The 25,783-nt window shown below is 39.1% G+C and overlaps 1 protein-coding gene across 1 annotated transcript in view; it reads right to left on the bottom strand.

Moving 5' to 3' along the window:
• commd10 (COMM domain containing 10) overlaps positions 1–24,336 on the bottom strand; it is a 55,294-nt gene extending 30,958 nt beyond the window's left edge. The window contains exons 1-5 of the mRNA XM_022757784.1: positions 24,200–24,336; positions 22,684–22,774; positions 20,922–21,032; positions 19,730–19,885; positions 17,473–17,583 (exon numbers count right to left, since the gene is read on the bottom strand). Coding sequence (XP_022613505.1) covers positions 17,473–17,583; positions 19,730–19,885; positions 20,922–21,032; positions 22,684–22,774; positions 24,200–24,228 — 498 coding nt within the window. The 5' untranslated portion in view covers positions 24,229–24,336. The remainder of the gene's footprint in view (positions 1–17,472; positions 17,584–19,729; positions 19,886–20,921; positions 21,033–22,683; positions 22,775–24,199) is intronic.
• Between the last annotated feature and the right edge of the window lie 1,447 nt (positions 24,337–25,783).

Genomic DNA, 25,783 nt, shown 5'->3' with positions numbered 1-25,783 from the left:
AAGGGGGCTGCATCTGTATGTCTGCGTGTGTGCGTATTTGTGGATATGTGTGTTTGGGAAAGGAAACGGGAGATGGACACAGTGTGTTTGCATGTGTATGTGTTTCAGAAAAAATTTTATGTGTGTGTATGTTCAAAGCCTTCATATCTCAGCTCTGCACAGACTCTGCAGAAATGTTCTGACAGTGCAGAAGTACAAACACTAATGCAAGTTCTGTGGGAGTTTTTGCTCCAAACAATATGGAAAAGGCTCATGCTAGTGATCAAAGTTGTAGAATAACCCAAGGAAACATCACTGCATAATCCTAGTCATTAAAAATAGGCTCATAAATTCTTGTTAAACTTTGTTGTGCACAAAAATAAATGTCAAACACATAATGGACTTGGAGGCTTAAATGTTAAAGTTAAATCACGCAGGCATTTGACACAAAGCCTAAAACAAAAAAAGCAAATATGTTACTGAGATTTCAGTTGACTCAAAATGACTGTACCAGCTCCACAAATAGGCCAAGCTTCAAGAACTCCTCACAGAGCTAAACAAACAGCCTCTTTCACATTTTCAAGATGTCTGCTAACATCTGAAGAAATAACTGAAACCACAACAAACAAGAAGCCTCCATGCATGCATCTGCTGCCATCTCTCATCCCCCGAGCTTTGTTTTGACCAAACACATCTCTACATCCCCACCTGGCCAACCTGGCTGCACCTGATCTGTCCAGCCTTACCATCAAGGCTACACCAGATAGCACAGGGGATCGAGTGTGGCTTTGATACAGGGTGGCCTTGATGCAGCAAAGCTATCGGCTCCAATCTGAACTCGTTTTTTCTTGTTTGATGGGACTCCATCTCTACTAGACCAGCACTACTGGAGAGAGCTCGAACCAGGAGAAAACCTGGCTCCACCTATTTCCACCCACACATGTTCAGCTTCACGCAACAAAGACTGCACACAAACACACACTCTTTTATCCAGGTTATGTTTCCTCTTTAGGGTGCCAATCAAACATTCATAAAAAACTTGTTTTTGGACTTTCAGTAACAACATCTCTCTCTACCTGCCTGTCTGGTTTCTTTCTTCTTTACAATATTCTGGAAAACAGAATCATAATATGAGTTTTGTCAATATTGCACAGCAGCATCTCTTTCATTCTCCCTCTCTTTCCTACTGCGATAGTGATCCAAGTGATAAAGCCTGCCTCTATTATTAGCAGTGTAATAGAGGGCTGTGGTTGTGAGGATCTGACAAGGAGATGATAACAAAAGTGCTTACTCCTCCGTTCTCCCCGCGCTCCTCCTATATCATTTAGAAAACAGTCGCAGTGCAGCAGCAGATCATGGCCGGCTAATGTCCTTAGAATATTACTCCTGCCACAGTAAGCAACACTTACCATTAGTCAATTTGTACAGACATTAAAAAGAACATCATTAAATTTAAGAATTTATCTGTTATTCCACGCTGCTACCATTCTCCAATAAATATTTGTGATCATGCACAACAGCCAGATGCCAAATTAAGAAGAGAAATTAAAAAAGGCTTGTCAGAGCTCTGGAGGCCCAGAGTTGCTCTCACGATTGAGCTTCCTATTATGGACTTGCAGCTGCTTTGTCTAAGATTTCTTACCTAGTGGTTTTGGCAGTTCTCAACCACAAAATGTATCTGTATTCCCAGAAAATGCCCCAAGGTGCTTTTCCAGACACATTTATCATCTCCCCTGCAATTATTATCTTTGGAGAAGCTCCAGATTTGACACCTGGTGACATCATGGAGTTGAGTGTAAGTTCACTGTGCTTAGGCTTTGGGCGAGTTGGGAGTTGTTACTTGCTTTCCCAAATATAGACTGTTTGACCAGGGTTGTAACATGTAAGAATTAACTGAGTGGAGACTTTCCTTAAAGGAAAATTCCACTTTATTACAACTTTGGTCTTTTTTTTTGCAGATTTGGTCAGTAATGATGACAAAAGTGTGCTCACAAAAGTAATTGCTAAGATCTGGGACCACAAAGACATCGCTTCAGTAAAGTCAGACAGGGCAAAGAAACATGAGCAGTCTGACAATAAAACAGTTCAGATAGATTATGGACTTATGAACACTTTATTTGGAGGTTAAACTTAAGTAATTGCATGTAAAATGTCTGTAATAACCAGGAAGATTGTGCAAGAACAGCCACAGAAACTAGTTTAGTTCAAAGTTAATCCAGGATGTGTTTCTGTAAAAGGCGATGGATATCTATGACAGACAGTTGGAGAAATAATGTTATCGCTCACTTTTGTTGAGTCTTTCAGATATGTTTGGTTTACATGGGGGTTTGTTTAAAACCTGTCTGATCACCTTCTTGCCCCACCCGTCCTATTTTAAGCCATGTTAATGTTATCATCGATACTAAAAAAAAAAATGGCCAAACCTAAGACCCAAGTTGTATAAAACCGGAATTTCCATTTTAGGATCAACATGCATGGTATAACTTCCAGCAACACAGACACATCCGAGTAGACACCCACATACCAGACAAGGCAACACAATGGCGCAGTATGGCAGAGGAGAAACAGAATGAACAGTGACCAATTAACATCTCAGCAGATACCAAAACATACCATGGGCCATATCCTAGTTTGTGAAAATATGTGTGAAAGCCTACTGCTGAGAATGTGTGTGAGTTTTCTCTATTGTTAAGAAGAGAAGACACAAGAATGAATAGTAAACAATATAGCTCATGCTTATCCCCATAGGCTAATGTGACAATATGATTATTACACGACAAGTGCGCCTGTGCTAAAATGCGATTCAATAACAGCCTACACATTAGTGTATATTTGTATATTTGTAGGGTCTAAAAGCCGCAAGCTCACTTTGCTTGTGTGGGGTAGAGTTGGGGTAAGGGTTGGGGTCAGTCAGGCAGTCAGTTGTGATAGTTAAGGCTAAGGTAAGGGGCTATCAAATGATTTATATCAGTGATGGGTCCCCACAAAGACAAGTGTACTAGGGTGTGTGTGTGTGTGTGTGTGTGTGTGTGTGTGTGTGTGCGTGTGTGTGAGAGTGTGTGAGTGTGTGAGTATGAATATGACAAAAACAGTAAAGGCAACCAAAGCCAGAGTAGATTTCCAGGGGTGTATGTATTTGGAGCGCTGTGGGCGACTCTGAAAAGCCTTCAGAACAAAAAAGAACAATTTCCCAGGATGCCACCTGATGTGTGTGCGTATGTGTCTACTGTATGTGTGTTTGTGTGTCCCTGTGTTTTCCACTGTGTATTTGTCAATTTACATTTACATGATTTTGGCTCAATTTATATACATTTATATCAATATGTATAATTTTCTGTTTTCTGATGTGTGTGCGTGTGTGTTTCTGCATTGTGTCTAGCACTCTCTCGTGTGTGTGTGTGTGTTCTGCCAAGCGCAAGAAATTGACATATCAGAGAAGCTTCCTGTATCTATAATTCATAGCACAAGCTCTAAACAAAGAACAGAGTGTTCGGCTCCCATCAGACAAACTACAGGGGAACTGACACGGTTGCTAAAGCTGCAAACAAAATATAGCTGGATAGCTAGGACCTGGAGCTAATAAGAGGTATTATAGACTGTGATAGTAGAAAAGAGCACACAGATTGACAGACAGGCAGATGACAGCCACACGTGGAATAAGGGATACTATTTTCTCTCTGTCTCTTTTTCTCTCCGCCTTGATGGATTTTCTCTGACCCACATTATCAGGAAACAGACAGGCAGACATGTGAACAGGTTTGAATATGACTCAGTGTGCTGTCTACACCGAAACAAAGGCTCTTTCAACACCGCCTGATATTTCTTTTGTCGTGATAGACACCTGTAATCATCCCATGCTCACTTGGAGGACAATCATGCAATATTTAGCAACTCGAGCTCCAGTTATTCTCAGAGGAAAGATGCAAGATTTATACCTGTTGTCTGTTGAGGTTTGTCTCAGAGCTACATGGGAAGAATCTTGTCGCATTAGTCATACTCACCACTCATCATTGCTAAATAAAGTATCTTGTACCTTTTCTTTCAAACAAAAGGTTGGAGGTAATCATATATATTTTCATATAAATGAGCAGCCAGTCTGCTAAAGCACAAATGCTTGATATAACACAAAGACGGTTCAATGTATACAGTATAGTGCTGAAATGACTAGTGGATTAATAGACTGACAGAAAGTTAATCATCAGCAATTTTTTATACTCACTGGATTGTTTAAGTTATCTATCAAGCAGGAATTCCACATATCTGCTGCTTCCAACTTCCCCATAACATTGTAATATGAACCATTGTCCCTCAACTGGCCTTTAAAATATATAAAACTCGACAATACAATAAAGGGAATTTTTCACTGTTTTCTCACATCTTCTAGACTTGAGGCTTGAAAAAGACCAGTTATTATGAAGTGCTGTCCAACCACGTCTAAAGTAAATAGTGTTTATGGCTGTTCTGAATGGCAGGCACAAGACGACGTGTTCAAATGGGGAAATCTGCACACACTTTTAGTTAGACCCCCTTGAATGGCATTCATGGTGTTTCACTTGTTTTTGCACAGTGAAAATGCCAGAATTTGGAACGTGGCAACAATTTTGTATGGGGAGAGGAGGGTTTCAGACACTGACAGACGATCCAAAGCAAGTTCATGAAAGCATTTACAACTGTTTTTCATAGGACACTTTTTGCACTTTTAAAATAAAGTACACCTAATTCCTACATTTTCTTAAGGATACAGTAGCTGCTCATAATGTTGACATTGTGTCAGTTTCAGCATCATTTGACAGGCATCATCACATTTTGTATAGTTGATGAAATCAATGGGACGTACAATTGCTTCAATTTATTCAGTGCATTGGGATGTTATGATGGTTCCATAGGGCCTTCTTTACACCTGCTTCTGTGAGTCTCAGTTGCAGCACTTCCGTTACTGTGAGACATGTACATTCTGTATTAATTAAAATGCTACACATTGTTAATAGCAGGTGACATATGTGGTGCTCTAAACACTCATATTGTCAGGGGCCTTTGCTATCAATGTGATGCGTGCTCCAATTATCACAAAGAAAAACGAGCCAGGCAGATGGGGGTATATTCATTAAGATATAAAGAAAAACAGAGTGGGGGAGAGAGTAAAAAGAGGTACGTCAAATATTGAAAAAATAGAAAGATGAGTGACTGCATAGATGGCAAGTTAATGACAGTGAGAAATGGTGTGGATGTGGCAATGATGGAGAGGGAAAAGTGGCTTTTCGTAAGTGATGGAAGGATCATTTCTTATCTATTCATATGTCACTGTGACTCATCCTTTAGAGCAGCCAAAAATAGCTTTCTCACAAACTGCAACACAGTATGTTACTCCTCTTATTCATTCTCTTCAACTCAAACAGTGAGCAACAATCAGGGGATGTGCAACAGAAGGAAGAGGAATAGAGGGAAAGTTGTGAGTGTTCTGGTACACAGGTATAAAAATGTTAATGTGCTCAATGAAAAGAGAAGTCTAATATATGGTTCAGCATCAAGAAGTCATCGTGCTGATAATAAGAAAGCACTACTGCAGCTTACATGCACTTCTCCAAAACTGTAACTACAGGCTCAGGGAGGATTGTTAGCCAGGATTTGTCCACTATTGATTGCCGTGACCTGGTTTATGGTCTCCCAGACCCCCCCCCCCCCCCCCCGCCCCCCAACACCATCACGCTTTTAATAATAGAGAAACGTTTAAGCTGCTGTACCTCATACAGAAAATATTTCCACTCCAGCTTCAATATCAGCTGCCATTGCTACTGTTCTGTTTACACAGACCCCTACATATAAATATATAGTATATATACATGCCTCACGACAGCGATATCTTAAACAATAATCAAGCTGTTAGAAGCGTTGGTAAAAATCAGAGACAGGGACACTAGTCAAGAGATGGAGTATGAAGAGAGGCACAAGCAAAGAAAGAAACTGATGCAAAGAAATAGAAACAGACACGGAAACTGAATCACAGGCAGGGGGAGATAGAGGAAAATACTGATTTGAAATCTTAAACAACATGTTTTAGTACAGTATATTCTATTTTGAATGGCATCTGACTACGAGAAAAGAAATGTCTGGAAATACTGCGGTGTTTTCACATTGTTTGTTCACACCTCCCACACCTCTTAGATGAGAGTGCAAACATTGAAAGGAGACAAATCACATTAAGCACCTAAAAACTGCCAAACCCTGAATTGGAATGACTAGGGCTGGCAGTTTATTCGTGGGCAGAAGGAGCTCTGCCTCTGCAGACTATTTATCCAAGGCTTAATGTTTACAAGACTTTCAGCTCAACCCTCAAGCCTTTCAACTCATGAATTTAGGCCATGCCCACACCAATGAGGACACATCTGAAAAAGCCTCAGACATGTAAAACGGCGTAAAACATGAAAAACAATACCAAAATATGTTTAAAATGTTCTTCTTCCCTCTCTGTTAGGTGAATAACAGTGGCAACAAAATGGTGCATTATGTCAACTACTGGTAAGGAGTGTGTTTAAAGTAACGGGCCTAATTGTTATTTTGATGTTATTTATGGTTGTTTTTTCCAGCAACAGCATTTAATGTATTTATGTGGAGTAATTCCCTCTCCAGTAGTTTTTATTGTTAGTACAAAGTCTGCCATCCCAGTCCTGGATTCAAGTTGCCTTCACACAAACCAGATATCAGCCTCACTGTTTACTGTTCACCCTCCCACAGCCGTATCTGAGCTGTGTTAAGTTACCACTAATGCAAACTGAACATTTCCTACTATTGTTGCTACACATTAAAAGCACTCAAGTGCTGAAACATGGGGCAGTCACAGGAAACACAATGTCTTTGTCACAGAGGTTAGCGCTAACCGTGATCATTCATCAAAAATTCATTTTTGTATTTTTTTTTTTTGGCATCGTATCAGTTTTCAATTTCGTACAGAGTAATGGAACAACAAGGCGCAGCCACAGCGAGTTGCTAGATGAAAAGCTGCAGGCGACAGGCTGCACACCTCCAACTTCTCAGCAAGGTAAACAGCTTCTGGTACTGTGCTCTGTTGTGTGTTTAGCTAACGCGTGCAGAGCGCAGCATAAACCCAGATAACAGTTGCTCACGACCCATTACTGGCAAACTTTCTTATTTAACTACTGTTGCTCTTCAATTGTATCTCTTGTCAAAGTAACTGCTCAACCAGTGTTTGCTGTAGTAGTAGTGTACCACACATGGTGTTGTTACCAACAGTAACCACATGTTGTCACTAAATCAACCAGGAATGAAATCTCAAGGGTTACAGCTTTAAACTGAGAAACTATTTTGACTTACAGCACACAGCTGTATCTCCTCCACTGTCTTAGCATAGTATAGTTTCACTCTTTTACCTTCTCTCTGTAATAACTAGTGTTTCAGTCACACTATACAGATGTCATTACCATATCGTCCTATTTCTGTTGACAGAAAAGTGCTTAAGTATTTAATACTGATGTGACTGAAACTAATGAATTCTACTCGTTAATCAAGGCTACACCAACCCCAGGGCTGCTGCATTGCAAACCTCTATCACGAGATATGTCAATTACAGAACCTGTATTTGAGACTACTTATTGACTAATGACACAAAAGATTACTGAAAGAGGTTTTTATCCACAGACAATTTAACTGATTCACCTTCTATTAACCTATAACCTATAAGCTACAGATGATATTTTATCCCATTTACTGATCTAACACTGTCAAACATTTCCTAAAATTCATCCCTGGGTCTTTTTTAAACCCAAAATAGATCTTCATGTTTAAGAGCATCTAAATCTAGAAGCTTGATGCTGCAGAGCCAAGGAGAATGGAGACACTCAACAGCTAGAGCGCCAAGATAAACAAGCCAAGGAACACGAGCTGTGTGTGAGCCATAACAAGATGATTATGGTGGTGGCAGCTAGTTACCGCTGCCTGATATGGAGAAAGAGGGAAGGTGCCTTGTCATGTACCAGCCTCTTCTGCCAAGCCCATAAACTCAGGGCTTGGAAAAAAATGTTCTAACTGAAGAACACTATGAGAAAGCTTTATTGGCTTGGCATTGAATGCATGATGTGAACTAATAATAGATATAACCACTTGAGAGTCGCACTCTTTTTGCATATTGCACCCAGGCCTATAACAGGAACCAAAAAAAAAAGTTTTACAAGTCAAAAATCAAATTTCTTTGCTCAAACTTCATGTTCACCTCTGAATCTGCTTATTACAACACAGTCTGAAAAAGCTGTGTCAAACCTTAATCTTCTAAATGTGTGTGGGGTGGCTTGAATAAAAGCCGAAGCTAGGCAACATCTTGTAGCTTGAGCCTTGACTAACCATCGGTGTGCCAGCTTCTGGGATAAGTGGCTCTCAACCTCTTCAGCCAAGACCCCCATTTTGAAACAGTATGCATTTTAATGTATTAGGTTGGCAAAATGTTTGAGTGGGGGGGTCATAGGCAACTGAGCTGTGTGTGGGTTTGTGTCTATGTGTGTGTGTGTGTGTGTGTGTGTGTGTGTGTGTGTGTGTGTGTGTGTGTGTAAAGAGCACAAGACAAGTGACGGCTGCTATTCACAACTGTAAGGCCTGTTTTTTCCACTATGTGGCAGAGCTAGAAGATTGCCAAGGCACCCAGCCTATGCCCCCATGGTATGTAGACACTGTCGTTCTCATACACAAGGAGAGGGGGGAGGACACAAATGTGTGTGTGTGTGTGTGTGTGTGTGTGTGTGTGTGTGTGTGTGTGTGTGTGTGTGTGTGAGAGAGAGAGAGAGAGAGAGAGAGGGAGCGTTAGAGAAAGTTTTCGGTACAGCTTGCAAGAGACAACATCAGCTGTCTCCCCCTAATAAAGCAAAAATATTTCATCACTAACCAACAACTCAAATCCCGACGTAAATATGGTGTTATCAACAAATATGCAGCATTTGTGATAAGAGACAATTATGTTTTCGCTTTCTTGGCAGGGCTCCTCAGTTCATGCCTAAATAAGACATCAGTGCCCTGAGCAGTGTTGGAACTAAAATGAAGTGCCAAAAGTTGGCTTTAAATGTCTGGTCAGATTTGCAGTCCCGTTTACTTATTCTTTAATCACATTTACACATTTACTAGGATTTAAATAATAATTTTGTAATTCTTAAATTTTATTCAGGGAAAAATTCTAGTATGGCAGCTTGTGTTTAGACATATTTCATTTGAGAAGTTTGATTCCTTCTGTTAAATGAAAAAAGTAGTTTTGTAGAAAATCATGTCTTTATTTCTTGCAATAAAGCCTTGTCTACACAGGAGGTTTCAACTGTGCTTTTCTTTTGTCCATCTCACATGCATCTGATGGAGCAGATACACTTCTATTTTAATGAACAAGGGCACAATATTTGTTGCTGCTCTCATGCTTGAAGCTCATAGCCGAATTGTATTTTTACACTTCAAGACCATTTTCTTCGGTTTTATGTGCGTAACCACAGTGATTGTGTATTCTGCTCTGAGCGCTGCCAAAACTCGGGAGACCTACACTCAGAACTGTGCCTGAACGAATCCTGTGTAGACACTGAGGCTGAAGCTGCTGCTCTGCTAGGTTTCTGCTTTCACAACGCTGCCTGTGCAAACGTGGTAACGAAAGATGCAATGAAACGTATCGGAAGGTATCAGCACCAAAACTCAGCTATTGCACCTGCATTGCTATCAAAACATCTCAAGTGATTCCCATCCCTCTACCAAATACACTACATGCCACTCTGAACCTGTTTTCTAAAGCAATACTTTAACCTTTCAACAAAACAGTCAAACGCCAGTGCAACATCAAAGAGGTTGGGTGTTCTGTAAGACACTGGTGACGATTTGTTGATACAGGCGGAGGAAGCACTCTGTGCCCTATCACTGCATGTCGGATGACAACAGTGCCAGGCTCCAACCCACTCATTATAATCATTATTTCAAGGAAGGGAAGAGGCCTATGGCTCATATCCTTTCATTGCCATTATATCCTGTCACAGCGAGATGCAAGCAGACAAAGACAACTGTTGTCAACATGAGTCGAGCACAATTCAGAAAAGAAAAAAGAATGCTACAACAATTAAAGAAACTGAAACCACATGAATTAAAACCCGAGCCGGTTCATGATGCGATAATGTATCTGAATTATTACAGATATTTGGCATTTTCATAAAAGACCCTAGCCTTTTTACCTCGTGTATGCCTATCAGCCAACTTTCACTGGAGTGAATGGATGTGATTTGGCTCTGTGCTTCTGCAATCAGTGCGTCTTGTTTAAACTGAAATAGATTTCTCACCCTGGCATAGTTCAGCCAAGAGGCAGAGGAGCCTCTCTAAAATAAACTCCAACAAAAAACTGAAATGAATAACGAAGAAAAAAAAATGCACATGCACATCTGAATATCTCAGTGTTAAGCACTCTTTTACCATTGCTACCGGCTATGGTAAAATGGCACCACATTATCAGGGGATTAATGATTATTTCACAAACTGGGTGTGAAACAAAACAGGCTGAATAATGAGAGAGAAATAAAAGCTGATCACAGGAGTGGGAGATGTGAGAATAAAAGAGGGATGTTAAATCAATGAGATTTAAATGGGAGTTGCAGTTGGATTTGTGGGGTTGATGGCTTCCCTATCTGGGTGTCAAGCATGTACCGTGGGTGTGCTAAACAACATCCAAACATCCCCAAATCCCCAAGGCGCCTTTTGAGAGGCAAAAGAATCTGGGAAAGAGACTGGCGGAGGAAAACAGAAGTGGAGGTTAGGGGGGGAGGTGGGGTGGGTGGAAGAAGGAGATATAGAGAGTGTGTAATAGGGAGAGAGAATCAATGGGTACCCTCGGAGCTAATAAAAGCCATGACATCATCGTATGGCAAGGAGCAAGGAGTGGGGTGGTGAGGAGTTTGGGGGGGGGGGAAGGAGAAGGGAGAGACGAGAGCACCCACAGTCACCCATTCTGCCTCTCGGGGCCCATCCTCTGGAATGGATAAGAGCCGAACAATGTGCTCTCAATGAATGGGATCCCAAATCCCAGAGAAGAAAAACAAATCACCAGTGGGAAAGGGGGAGGGCGAGGGAGAGATGGAGAAAGAGAAAGAAGAGAGATGGAGAGAGAAAGGGAGACCCTTAAAAAGATGTGCACACAAAGCAACAAAGCATCTTGGGACATGTAGAGCAAGGCAAGTAGAGATTGAGACAAAGCTGCCTTTGTCCTTCCTGGCTGGTGGGTGGCTTGGTGTGAAGGATTTGAACGTGGTAGCATTTACATTAGAGCTCTCCAATATATTGATCGGGCCATGTAATCCCTCAAATTATAAAGGAAAAGGTTGGATCTACTCTGGGTGTGTTGTTAGTTGGGTCTACATGACAACAGCATGTGGGAGGCAGGATCTCGCCAGGGGAAGCTTTGAGTTGCGTTCAAAGTGTGGCCTGTTGCTCGTGATGACGGTTTGATGGAGACACGTGAGGCAGGGAGGGATGTTCAGGGAGCCTCTGATCACAGCACCTCCTCGCAGGAGTCAAAATGGGATGTTTAATTGCATTCCCCATCACACGGTGTTAATAAATAAAGTCACAGCCTTTACTGGGAGTGTACAATATGTGTGTGTGTGAGTGCGAGTGTGTTTTCATGCAAGTGTGAGTTGTTGGTGTGCTTTCAAACAAAGAGCTTCCGTTCCTCCGTGATTACAGCACTGGCGCTGAAAGCCAGAACAGAGAATATAAATTAGAATCACAAGAAGAAAAGTCTTTCATGTCTGATGCTTTGATAACAAAAACAAGCAGGTTTCCACAAAGTTGGCTTATAATTCGGAGCTAGCTGGGGACAACTTGACACAAAAATTTCAAACAACAAATGGAAGATTCACTCATGAATAAGTCCCAAATAAAAGAAAGGGAAGTGAGAACTGCATTATGACATTTATTTTTGGGATTAATAAAAAAGGAAAGTGCTAGAAGAAGAAAAAGCAGAGTGTCTGCTGAGGTAGAATAATGCAAATGTGAAGGAGTCAAAAATGTTGCTACACTTGATCTGGCAGAAAAATGATCTTTCTGACAATTCAGAAATACTTGTGTATGAATGAGCGCATTTAACAGTAGGGATTCTATGATGCTTACAGACACCCCTATTAAAATTTGAGACAAGATACAGATGGAGCTATTCTTTAAGTCCCACATATATTGAAAACTGAACTACTTTGGCATCATATCCACCAAGAGCAACTGTAGAAAAATAAAGTTATTTTCTCTTTTCAGGAGCTACAAGAAAATGGACAGTTCACAAACTGCAGTTTTAAGTTTCAATATATTGATTTGGTTGTAAGTGTGATATCCAACAAAGAGTTGTGTGCAGTTAAGATGCCTTTCAGTTTTATTTGGATTGAAAAGGAAAACATACTGCTCGGCAAATGGAAGACCAGACAATAACCAAGCCTCTCAGTCAAAATCCATTAGTAAACTGAAATTACCTAGAGCCAAACACTGTATCTCCACCAGCTCAGAGGTGCTGACCCTGATCTCTAACCTCTGATCTCCCTGTGGAGGGAGTGGGCAAGGCTGCAACTTGTATTTACTTTAATCACTGAATTTTTGAACAATCAATTCATTGATCAGTCCACAAAACACCAAAAACTGTGAAACATGCTCATTACAATTTTCCAGAGCCCAAAGTGACATCTTCAACTGACAGCCCAAAACCTGCACATATTTAATTTAAATGATAGAAACAGGCAAAAACGGCAAATCTAAAAACAGCAAATATTTGGAATTTTAGGTTAATACCTTTTACCTAAACAATCATTTGATTATTAAAACTAATGTTGATTAATTTTCTGTCAACCAACAAATCAGCTGGTAAACTAGTCATTTCAGCACTAGGGGGAAGACTGGGTATGAAACAAGTACTTGGATATTGTTATTTCAATCAAAAGTCAACAAAGCCAAAGCCAAAGTAAAGTGGAGGTTCCTGCTCTTGGAGAAAATTGTCCTTGCTCACAAATGTAATTGAATGTTCGGGGGCCATTGGAGGAACATAAGAGAAATCTGTTTGGGTTTTGTCGTAAAGTATCCTAAAGCTGCATTAAGTAATTTTTTCCCCCTTTTGCGGTTTGGAACTCAAAAGAGCTTTAGCTTTATCAATTCTCATCAAGTCTGTCTGAAGCTATCAGCTAAAGATATCCTTTGAAGTCTGAGCCAGCATGTAGAAGCGACATTAGCTCACTAGCTCTTACCCCGTGCCTTTGTGGGCTAGTATGCCCACAATAAATATTGAAATCGACGGTGGCTGCCTTGCAAGTGGATGTTCTGTATTATAAATGTCACCCTACCCTTGGTCAGTGGAGCAGTGGCTCATTCTAATGCCACAGGACAGACACAGAGAAAGAGAGAGCGAGACACCACGACTAGCAAGGGAATTCAACTTTCAGACTCATTAAAGCGACACCAGAGTGTCTTCTTGCATGTTTATGAATAAAAGGGCAAATGGATACAGTGAAAAAAGAGGGACAAAATGATAGTGAGGGACACAAGAGGAGCGAACAGAGAGAGAGCGAGAGAGAGAGCGAAAGAAACAAAACCAGCCCTCTGTTTCAGTCTGTCTCTGTTTTGGAGTAAACCATTATTGTTTTGCTAAATCAGTGGTGCCCACCCTGGGGTCCTTAACAAGATCAGAGAGAAAAACAAAAACATTTTTTCCCCTTATTTATTAGGACATCTGTGTGCTTTTTTTCTTAAAATAAAATTATCGATAGTTTGACCTACTCGGGCATCGGGAACTATTTAACCTTTGACGAGGGGACATGAGTTGATTTTCATATCTGGTTTACAAGCCAAAGCTAGATGACTCCTCTTGCAGCCAAAGCCCTGTGAAGGCCCCTTGAACTTAAATCTACAGAACTAATCAATTTGCCTGAATTTTTATGAGTTTCTTTTGTGCATAATCCTTGTGCACGAAAGAAACTGTACTTTGAGGGACTCCTGAGCACAAAACCCTAAGCAAGAAAAATTTAGTGGAAAGGAGACATGCATGGGCTAAACACTCCAACAGTCAAGAGAGGACACACACACAGACCAGGTACTGGGCAGAAAGCCACTTGTTTGCTTTTTTAGTTGCTTCTCTTCAAACACAACTTCATCCCACAAAGACCAAATCTCTGCAGACAGCACACCTCAGAATTAAAACAGGTAGATTGTGTAATTAATATTTAAAGGTCTGTACAGTTGGAAAAGAGCGAAACGTGGTCATCTGTAGTGTAGATAGCGGACTTGGCAGATAAAAACCCAGATACCTGGTGCTTTTTTGTGTGTTGATGAATGGGAAACTTTGCAAACCATTAATAACTGCATGATGTAACATGACATCCCATACATACTATTATTATTACCGCTTCTACATATACTGAAATTCAATACTGGCATTACTCCACACTTCATATGTCCCACAGTGAATTGCAAGAGAAATCTAAACAAATCCCCCACTCTCCTCAGCATGTTTCATCTTTGTTGTCACCACCCCATCCTTCTCTTCATTTCCATCCTATCCCAATGTCATCTTCCTGTTGTCATTATACTGTTTTCCTCATCTTCTTTCATATGTTTTTCGTCCTTCCTATCACCTTCCTCTGCATCCTCATCCTCTTCCTTCTGTCCCGTGGTCAGATCCTCATTCTTTTCTATTTTTTTTTTTCCTTCTGACAGCAGATCACTTAAGTCTTTTTCTGTCTCAGCTGCTTCTCCTCTGGGATAACAAACAAGCTATGCAACAGGTCTCGTGTCATACCTACACTGAATGAGGCCATTTCCACTCGTCCTTATGAGGATAAAGCAGAGATGTAACTCTTGAAACACTAAGGGGTGGGTGTGAGAGCATTTACCTGTGCGAAGATGTACTGCAATGCTTCTGCAGTACATCAACTTTACACCAAACTGAACTCAATACAAATTCATTTTAGGGAAACAGCAGCTTCCCTGGGCGGGATGACTGCTGCATGGAACAGTGATCTATAATTTCAATATATGTTGTTGGTCACACACTTCGGAGGCAGAGGGGGAATTATTAGGAAATAAATCCCCGATAATAAATAATTCCATGAAAATAATATCCTAATATCCCAAAAAGCAGTTCACTCATTTCTCTAAATATGTGTTCCAACATCTGCTCCATTGTACTGTAGATATACTGTATGTCACATATTGTTCAGTGAAGGAAAATGTGAAGCTCCTTGGCAGCCCTCCTCCTCCTCCTCCTCCTCCTCCTCCTCCTCCGGAGAGTGCTAATGAAGCAGGAGGCTGGTCAGATGGGAGAGTCTCTAACTCTCCATTTGGGTTCCAAGCAATCAATAATATACAGAAGGCCACCCTTGCCTTCCTCTCCTTCTCTTTCATTTTCTTTCCTTTATCCTCTTCATCTTCATTATTTTACTCCCTATGTCCTTTTTTTTATTTGTTTTCAGCTCCTCTCCTTTATATCTTTATATCCCTCCTGCTCTCCGCCTGTCCTCTGTTACCTTTAATCCTCTAATTTCTCCTATTTGCAGCTTTTCCTTCCCCTCTCTTTTAGACAGTTAGCAGTGAGTGTGTTATAAATCTGCTCTGTAATTAGTATGACAATTGCAGCTGAATTTCATTTCTACTCACAACTAATTTACTTCTCAGTCATTGCAGTGTTTTGACATTCAAGAAGTTGCACTGAGCTATTCTCAGTAAGTTTGGAAGAAAACAAACTTACTATAATCAGGAAACAATGATGGATGGAAATTTGAAAAAAATAAAGGACAAAACATGCTCACTCAAACTGCCTTAATACAAAGTTAAACAAGGTATCCTATCCATCGCTCAGATACTTCACTGCGCCCGAGGGATGCTTTCCAACCTGTGAGACAACATTGCCCCCTGCAGTTCACCAGAGGATGTGCACCTCAGTAATATTCACTGAAGTTGATCCCTCCACACTTTTAACCAGCCTTGTTTTAGCCCCCCAGCTATCTCCTCCCACAAGGGGAATTGTGTAAGTGGATTTAAATAAATTAATGCCCCTTTTGCTAGCCTCGGGAAAACACAGCAGAAAATAGTCCAAAACAAAAAAATTTCTTCTGCTGTTGCATTCACAAAGATAAAGAAAAACATATATTTTTTCTAGCTTACGCCTATAGGCCCAAATTTGAGACGGCAGCAATTTGAATATGTCATGCCTAATTCCACGTTTAGGCTGAACCGGCATTCTCTAGGGACTGAATACAAAGCAGCGTGCAAGAAAGACACTTGACTAGTCAGCTGGAACAACACTATCCAGGCTTGGGGGATAATCAGTCCCACCATTTTGCGACAAAAACTGCTTTAAAAGAAACCAGACAAATGCCTGAATGTTATAACTAAAAAAAAAAATCAGTATCCAGGCCAACAAACAGCAGTCCTGTGTAGCATTTAAAATCTGTGGAATACATTTCAAATATTTGTCAAAACATCAGCAGCACTTGATCTTATCTTGCCAAGTATGTGCTCATGTTTAAGTTTGTAAGGAGACTCAAAAGTCTAGATAAAATATTTCAAACAAATCACATACTTGGTGGTGGTTGAAAATCATTGAATGTGAAAACAGAAACATATTTGTGAGTTCTCACTCCTTCTGCTACAGCTACAGAGCAATCCTTCTCCCAGTGGAAAAGTGAGAGATGAGTGAGGGAGGCACATGAGGTCTTGGCTATTAGAGTAACTACATAGCATTAGTTAATTGGAACCCAAACAAACTCTACTGAATACAAATGAATGGAAAAAGGGAAATGCTAAACTGGAAAATCCAAAGTCAAAACCATATTTGTATCATGTTTGTAAACGTTTTCCTTTATAAATGCAAATATTTAGAGCTAGGCCTCATTAGGATGCTGCACCAAAATCCTGTATGTAATACTTTGTTTTGAATTGACACTAATATCTAAATGGAAAGGTTGAGTATTAAGAACATAAATAAGGAAACCGTGACTAATCTTCAATAATTGCCTCAATAAGGTAGACATGTAGACTAAATCTAAAACATATTGTAAACAAGCCCGGATACTGTGCATAAACGGATACAGTTCAATGCTAGTTACAACAAGACCCTCCAATAAATGCACATACTGTCCAATCCTAGTTACAGAGTGAGTCTCTCAAGAGAACAAAAAAACCCTGGAGGTTTCAGATAACAAGCTCCCTGATCTCTGGTCTTTACACTACAGTTACTCCAGAGCCAGATGTACGTCTACCTCTGGGTCAAGACAGACACCAGTGGGATTACCATCTATTAGCAAAGAAAGAGCGACAGATTGGAGATGCTTCTCATTTGGCATAAACACAGAAGAGGCCTCTCATTACAGTGGATAGTACAGATTTTCGTCGTAGTGAATGTGTTCACAATAGATAAGTGAAGGTATAAGAGACACGGAGCAAAAAAAAACAAAAAATAACTGACACATGAGAAGCATGTGTATGCATACTGTACGTGTGTGTTCATACCTCAGATTCTTCATTGTGGAGCCCCAGCTGGAGGACAGCACTGGGAGATTTCAGTCTGGCTTGGCTGGACTGGGCCATCTGCAGGTTCAACTGCCAACCGACATACTCCAGCTGAAACACAAATTATGCCAAACTTACTTGAATATTAGCATAGTTGTAATAAAGCCTCACTTTTAATAGTATCAAATGCCCTAGACACAATTACAAAAAGTCAAAGGTAACACTTTCCCCACAATACAGCAGTGGAAGCAAAGTTTCTAAAGAAAAATTCATATTTGTGTACATTTATGAATGTATTGATATTTAATTAGTCCTTTTTCCTCATTCTGCTCTCACTATTTGAACCTTTCATTGTTCCTTGATAGGTGGTATATTTATCAGCATTATTATAATATAATAATTATAAATAGAAATGCAGATAAAGACCACTGCGACTCAAACTGTTAAAAACAATTTTAAAATGTGTTTGACCTTTCCTCCATAACTCAGAGATTTTCTACAACATCTCTAAATGTGAAAAAGGCCCAGCTGATGTTAAAGTCAGGCAAAAAACCTTGTAGTGCCTCCAAACACCAATCTCACCAATTCACTGCCTGCCTGGCTGATTTACTGGGAGATACCTCATCAGTCAGCTGTAGCAGTGTGATAGATTAGCAGCACTGAGTCAAGGCAGGGCAGTTAAGTGTTTTATGATGCAGAGAGAGGCCATAATAATAAACCATGTGTGACTTATTGGGTCTGGATGCTTCCACAGCATCAGACGACAGGTGTGAGGTGGGGAAGGGCTGGGCCACATTATTCACAACGGGAACAACATCCACATTAGCATGAATAAACATCACAACTCTATAATGTGTTAGTTATTTTACTTTCACCATATGCAAATGAGTACATTATTTTTTTTACATCAATGAATAAAATCAATTAATTGAAATAAATATATATACTATATTTTAATATTATTTAATATATAAATGACTGAATAAATGACTCTGTAAGCAACAGTGTTAATCACAGGAACAACTGGGCTGGCCAATCAGACAACTGTTGACCACAAAATCCATTTGTGGTGCAAAAGAGTCTCAAATGTCAGACACAAGTGCATCCTAATCCACATTTAACAATCTGTAAATAAGTGCAAAAAAAACCAACTTTATTTCTAGACACTTATGTGCACAAGAAAATCAATGAACTTGAAATTGGAAATATTTGTGCATTTGTGCACAACATAAATTACTCACTAATTGTAATACACATTTGTAAATATTAGTTTTATTTGTGAATCATGAAACATCCATTTGTCACCAGTATTGCAACCAGAGCTGCAACTAACAATTATTTTCATTATTGATTAATCTGCTGATTGTTTTCCTTGATTAATTGATTGATCACTTTGTCTATTTAATGTAACAATAATAAATAAAGATATTCAGTTTACTATCACGTATGACAAAGAAAAGCATCAAATGACATGATAAATCAATTATCAATATAGTTGCCGATTCATTTTCTGTTGGCCAACCAATCAGGTCATTGACTAATACTCACAGCTCTAAATGAGATTGTTTTATCTCCCTAGTTCAACCCTCTTTTGATCACCACCTGCATGTGTTGACTGCTAGTATCACTAGTGGGAAAATGGGTGAGAAAATTTATGACATATCTTTTTCAGCTGATATATTCAATATAAAATATTGATGAGAAAATGGCTGCATGTCAGTTATGTACAGTCTCTTGCCTGACTTGACTATTGCCCAAGTCAAAGCAGGAGCAGAGGTTGTCTTGAGGATCAATGGCCGTCACGGACTTCTGCTAGCAGCAACAAATTCATGAAGGAGGGAAAGATGATTTGCGAGACACAGGCAGGTGAGATGTCTGAAAGTATGACAGCAGCAACACCTCCAGCATAATGTGACTGATGCATACCTGCCGCTTATTTAATCTGTGCGATCTTAATTCCCTTGACTTTGAAATGAATGCTGTTTGAAGTGTCACCACTTAATCGAGTTATAGAAAGGAACACGTTTTAAAATTAATGTGACAACTTGTGTGAGCTGTGAACGAAGTCTTTGTAAAACAAACAGCTGAATAACGTCTCACCAAACAGTGATCAGTTCAAAGGGATGGAACAATGTGAAAAGTAGCCTGTAATATTCAGTGTCTGGAAGTGGATCAATCTTACACTTTGGTTTAGAATCATGGTCAGGTTTAGGTTAAAATGATGTCATGTACTGTATGTGTAGGTAAAGTTCAGTACCTTATTTGGGGCAAAGATATTGTGCTTCAGCTTCTCCACCAGCTCAGGTCCAGCAGTGGCCCAGGTTTGAGAGAAAACCTCAGCCTTGTCTGGGTTTAGATGAACCATCTCCAGCTGCTGCTGCAGAGAGCCGGGTTTTACATTATGATACACTGCCTGCAAAGGAGAGGAGATATGAGGTAGAGTAGTCACTTTAATAAATACTAACATTAGCTATGCTTTGTAGGTGCAACAAATAACTCTTACATTCCTGCTCCCATTTCCATTCAACCAACACTCTACTCAACATTGCTACAATACAAAAAACTCACAATACAACAGTGACCCCAGCTGGAGAAATGGGCTCACAATGTGATCCACAATAAAGGAACACAAGGCACAAAAGCTACAGACACTACGCTAATTTCTCTTTCTTACTTTCTTTGGAGTGAGGGTCTTATTAGATTTCTCCACACATTGAGTTATTGAAAATATGAACTTAATCAAAGCATATCATCAACCACAGATTTGTAAGACTTAGGAACTGTGTCCAGTCTCATTATTAACTGTGTCTTGGGGTAATAATAATAATAATAGTCACTTTGTTTGTCACTTAGTTTATTTTTTGGTTTTGGTTTTGGTTTTGGTTTTTCCGTTTATATTTCTTGGTTAAAGGATTACGTATAATATAAACAACACTGGGAAGTGAATGTAAAACGGACAGAAATTACTCAAGTCTAAGTGGGTTAGGCTCATCATTCTTCTTATTTTTCATATCCAACATCTTTTTTTTTACCTGACCTCCACCATCATATCTCATACCCAATGCTGACCCATTAAAAATAGCTTTAAAGAACAAACATCTGTCATACAAGAAATTCAAACCATTTCAATCATTTTACAATAAATAAATCAGGTAAAACCCTTGTAACTAGAGGGGCACTCAGAGAGCACAGACCTCCACCAAGGCCAATGTTGAACAATATACACCAGACTTGAGAGAAAAAAAATTCATAGTAAATGATTCGGATCTGCCCCAAAATTGAATGGCTTCTTCCCTGACCCATACCCCACCCCTCCACCAAGTTTGGTGCAAATAAGTTCTGTAATTTTTGCATAGTCCTGCAGACAATTAAACAGAAACAGGCGAAAACATAACCTCTTTGGCTGAGGTAATAATGTCATAAAGGATTGTTGGATGACCACCCCTCACCTGCTCTAGAATGAAGGCAGCCGTTTCCAGGACGAGATTGAGAGCCTGTTTATCCAATGAGAGAGCAGCCTGAAGTTTTTGCTCCTCTTCTTCACTGAATGTCCGCTCTCTCTGTGAAGAAAACATAATTTACTGTGTTGATGTGAAAAGATCCACGAAAGGTCAGTTTTCAAGAACTGAAAAATAAATGAAAAGCTGCTTTCAGATAGTATACAGAGAAATAGGAAACAGATGAGACAGAATAGGTATACAGAGGTCAGCATATGAGGAACCATATAAATTCAATTTAATCTAACATATTGGACAACTGAGTTTTAATTAACCAATTAATTTTTAATTTTCATTTATATTTATTTAGTCAATAATCAATTACAAATACCCACCATGTAGTTACAACATAAAGATGCCAAGCTCAAGTCTCCATTCACTTTTCAATAACACTAGTGTGAAATTAATACAATGGGCTTTTGTACTATTACATCACTTAAACAGTAAAATGCCTTACACAAAATAAACCAAAAAAAAAGCATTTAACACTCCAATCCAGCAACTATCATAGCAATGACAAAGGTAATATAGAATGTAATTAAAATATCAAATGAAAATACATTAAAAATGTAAATTACAAAATAATCACAGTGTATTTTAGAATTTGCGTATAGACCTTTTTCACACCACACCTTTTTCTTCTCAGAGCAGTAAAAAGCACAGGTCAAACTAATTACATTAACAATTGCTCCATTTTAATTAAGTGTAACAGTAAGTCATGTCAGTGAGTACGGGGTTCCTGAAGGGTTGATTTTTTAAAGACCTTTTTAATGCTACATAGAATCTAATACCTCTTTCATACTCAAACCAATCATAGTATGAAAGTATGATGGAAAAGGGAAGATATGGCCAAGAATTATTCATTATTATATCACATTTTTTTGTGCTAACGATTAAATTGATTACATTGGCACGACCTGGACCCCAACAGCTGGATGTGGATGATGATGGATGAAAGTGATAATTTATTCAAGTTAATTTAAGTTCTTGCCTAAACTGATACTGTCCCATTATAAGTCAATGAGCTTCCCAGCTACTGTAGCTAACAGTGGTGACAGTGTTTCCTGCAAGTCTGATGATGCTGACTGAAACTCCAGAAAAAGGGGTTGAACAGCCTCCAGCAGCACACCCACTGTTGAAGCAACATTTTCAGTTTATAGCCGTACAACATCTCCAAACAGCCCACAATCGCAGAAACATTTTATAAGGAACATTATTGTCTACACCAGGCAATAGAAAATTTTTAAGACAGTTGTAAATTAAATTGAAGACTTTCTGATACCTTCTAAGGCCTTTTTGAAAAATTTTAATTGAGTGCTTTTTAAACTCCTGCAGATTCCCTGGTGGGCAATCATGCAAAACAGTCATCATTAATGTTATTAGTTATACCTGTGCTTTTCCAGCTATAACATGTCAAAATGTATATTATTGATAAACACAAGCGTGTGACTTTCTTTTAGCAGGTCAAAAAATTAAAATACAAATACAAATTGTTCTTGGAATTAATGACTGACACCTTGACAGCCAGCTAAGTCTGGTGAAAAACCAGAGTGATCAACAGGGCCAGCCATGTGTGCATTCATTAGAGACAACTCTGACTGATGCTCCAGTAAGTCATTATGCATGCACTGCTCTCTCTGGCACTACAGCTTTGCCACAAAAGCCTCAAAAGCCTCTTGTCTTTGGCACGGATAACACTGTGCAGTCTCAGTACCTTCAGATGAAGCTTTTGTATGATACGAGAGATCAGCCTGGAGAACTTGTTCACATCAATGGCGTTGATGAAAGTCACTGCTTCTTTAATGCTGTTTGGAAAGAAGAGTTGAGAGTGTTAATGACAGCGGTGTACTCAGATCTTTTAGTTAAGACACAGAACAACAGTTTACTGCCCATGTATTATGTGATACATGAAAGGTATTTCATTTTGTCTGTCAGTGAATTTTAAAGCTCTATACACTGACAACAAACACAAATAAACACACTGCAGTGACAAGATCCAGCATCAGCTAACAGCAGTGTTTTCTGTCCATGGCAATTGATTGCACTGACTAAATAAGGGCATCAAGTATGAGGAGTAAAATGAGGGTATGTACAGACAAATTTTAGTATCAAGACTATTAGGCACACACATACTGCAAAGTAAATACGCTTTATATACAACAATTTCACTAGCTGTCTATGTGAGCACTGAAAACTAAGGTAGTAATAACGCTAATAATGCTCAATCAAAAGCTTTTGAAATTTCACTCGAGTCAAGTAGTAGAACTACAAATATTTCAGTACTGCTGTATTCAAAATTACCAGTATTGAAGAACTGTGATTTTTAGGTCCAGCCTGTGTATCTCAAAGAATGACTGTTTTACTTTAGAAATTGTATTATATTTTTTCTCTCTATCCTCTTTTTTTTGTACAATGCCATACATTCTTGACTTTTGATCCTAAAGTTACTTCCTATTAATATTATTTTCATCAATTGAAAATAATATACATTATATAAATAATAATATAATTATAAAAACCACTTGGGTCAAAGTAAAGAAATAGCAGCAGTACAAATTATTTAGATCTGCAATGATTACTTGATATATCAATTAGTCAATCAACATAAAATTAATCAGCAACTATTTGGATAATTGATTAATTATGTTGTAAAACAATCTACAGACATCTTGAACTCTGGGAATTTTTCACTATTTTCTGACATTACAAAGACAAAACAATTCATCAGCTCATCTTGATATAAATCACGACATTAGTCTATAATGGAAATAATCGTTAATTGCAACCCTAAAATAATTAGGCACTTGTACACTTAAAGTACCCATTCAGAGGTATTGTACGAAGGCATACTGAAAGATAATACTCAAGTGGACTGCCAATATCTCACAGTTTGACTACAGCAATAAAATTTAGCTACTTTTCTCCTGTCCAACACAATGCTTGTAACCACAGGAGAGTCTCATCTCTGTTACTAGGTATATTACTATAGAAGACATTGGCGTCTAGCGGCGTGTTATCCCCTTGAAAGAACAAGACAACTTGATAATTATAAGTTTGATAATGGCAGAGGTAGCATAAGTCATTCCCAAGCTAGTGTTTGCTAATGCCCATTTATGCACCAAATCACAATATCGATAACTTTCAGAATGCCTTCGTGTCTCTGACTCAGCCTAAAGGTAGCATAACGTTGGGAGGAGTCTTTGTCTCTGAAGGAAAACAATGATGCCCACCTTTGTGTTTCTTTTATAATTGAAGTCATTGTTGTCTGTTGATTTGTGCGAGTGAAAAACGAAGAGTTGAAAAGTGTCAAAGCAGGAGCAGCAGCATCTTCACACTGTTGTCATTCCTCCTTCCTGTTCTCTCAAGACGATTCACGTGACAGTCAAAGCTGCGCGACAATGCGCAGTGAAGCGCAGGATAGAGTGTGTGTGTGTGTGTGTGGGGGGGGGGGGGGGGGGGGGGGGGGGGGGGCAATACAGCAAAAATAAAATAAGACGTGTAATTTAATTAATACTACGGTCGATACCTTTATCTTTTAACAACCGTTGTGAGTGCACACATGGAATGGCTTTGAAATGGTATTTGCGTAAAATGTACGCACAATGACTCTCTGAAAGCGTCAACTACAACGATCACTACGGAATAGGCACTGGACAAACCTTGGAACATATGCGTAAAAGCAGAAGTCTCTCTACTGTTGCAAAGCCAAGATTCACACAATTGGCAGTTTATCAGGTACACTTAGCTAAAACGAATGCAGTGTAATGCAACAGCTCTGCAACAAATCCTACATTAATAAAGGTTATAATGTTCAGTTTTGTTGAACTGTTGAAAGAAGTGTTGATTGAACTATGGTCATTTGGGGGGCTGTAATGTGTGGTGCTGTTAAAGTGCGGATGTGTCTAATATTTTGCCCACCCCATTCATATCAGTAAAGGCAGGCTTAATAACAGAAATCACCATGACAGTTCCAATAACAATTGAACCTTATTATAACCTTCATGAACACAGGGTTTACTGCAGGATTGTTAGATTGTCAGATTAAAGCTCCTTTTCAACATGGTATTGTCACAGCACTTAAAGCAGTGAATACTGGGATGGTGTTGTAAAATAAAATATTCCTTGGAAGAAAGTGGACTAAAGTGAAAACTACTTCACACATTATTTATCATTTGACACAGGGTTGTATAACAGGATGAGACTCTCCCATGAAAAGCAGTTACATTTTTTATGAAATCTTATTTATTCACTCATTTACTGTGTATAACTTTTGCATGAAGGGAACAACAACTAGAACTTCTCCATATACGATGTTATACTAAATATCCAGTCAGAGATTACCTAAAGAATAAATAAAGATGAATATTAACATAATAACATTGTTAATGTTGGAACGTTGGACTCAGTGTCATATATTTATAAAAGATGATTATTCAGAAAGAATAAATGAAAAATCATCATGAAAACATACACTTTACAAAAAGAGGTCACTGTAAATGTGCATTTAATGACATTTTACATTTTTTCTTCCAAAAACGAGTTATAATGCATCAGTGTACAATGACTGCTAATACTAATGCTGCTGCAGGAGACAGGGTGGCAGCTAGCTTGCTGGCTGGGCGCATGGCCCACTGGGGGCAAGAGCTTGTTCTTAAGCAGTACATCTAGTCTCCTTGGTTTGTTCTCACATGATTTTATATTTAGAGTGAGAATGTATTGATGTACTGATTTTTGATTTAGTATTGTTTGTTGCTTTATTCAAGATAATATGATAGAATTTGTAGAAATATAACCACTCAGCTGTAACTACTCCC

This window comes from Seriola dumerili, unplaced genomic scaffold, assembly GCF_002260705.1.
Source record: "Seriola dumerili isolate Sdu_G_001 unplaced genomic scaffold, Sdu_1.0 BDQW01000290.1, whole genome shotgun sequence".
Classification (NCBI taxonomy): domain Eukaryota; kingdom Metazoa; phylum Chordata; class Actinopteri; order Carangiformes; family Carangidae; genus Seriola; species Seriola dumerili.
This window is presented reverse-complemented; position numbering and strand designations above follow the sequence as displayed.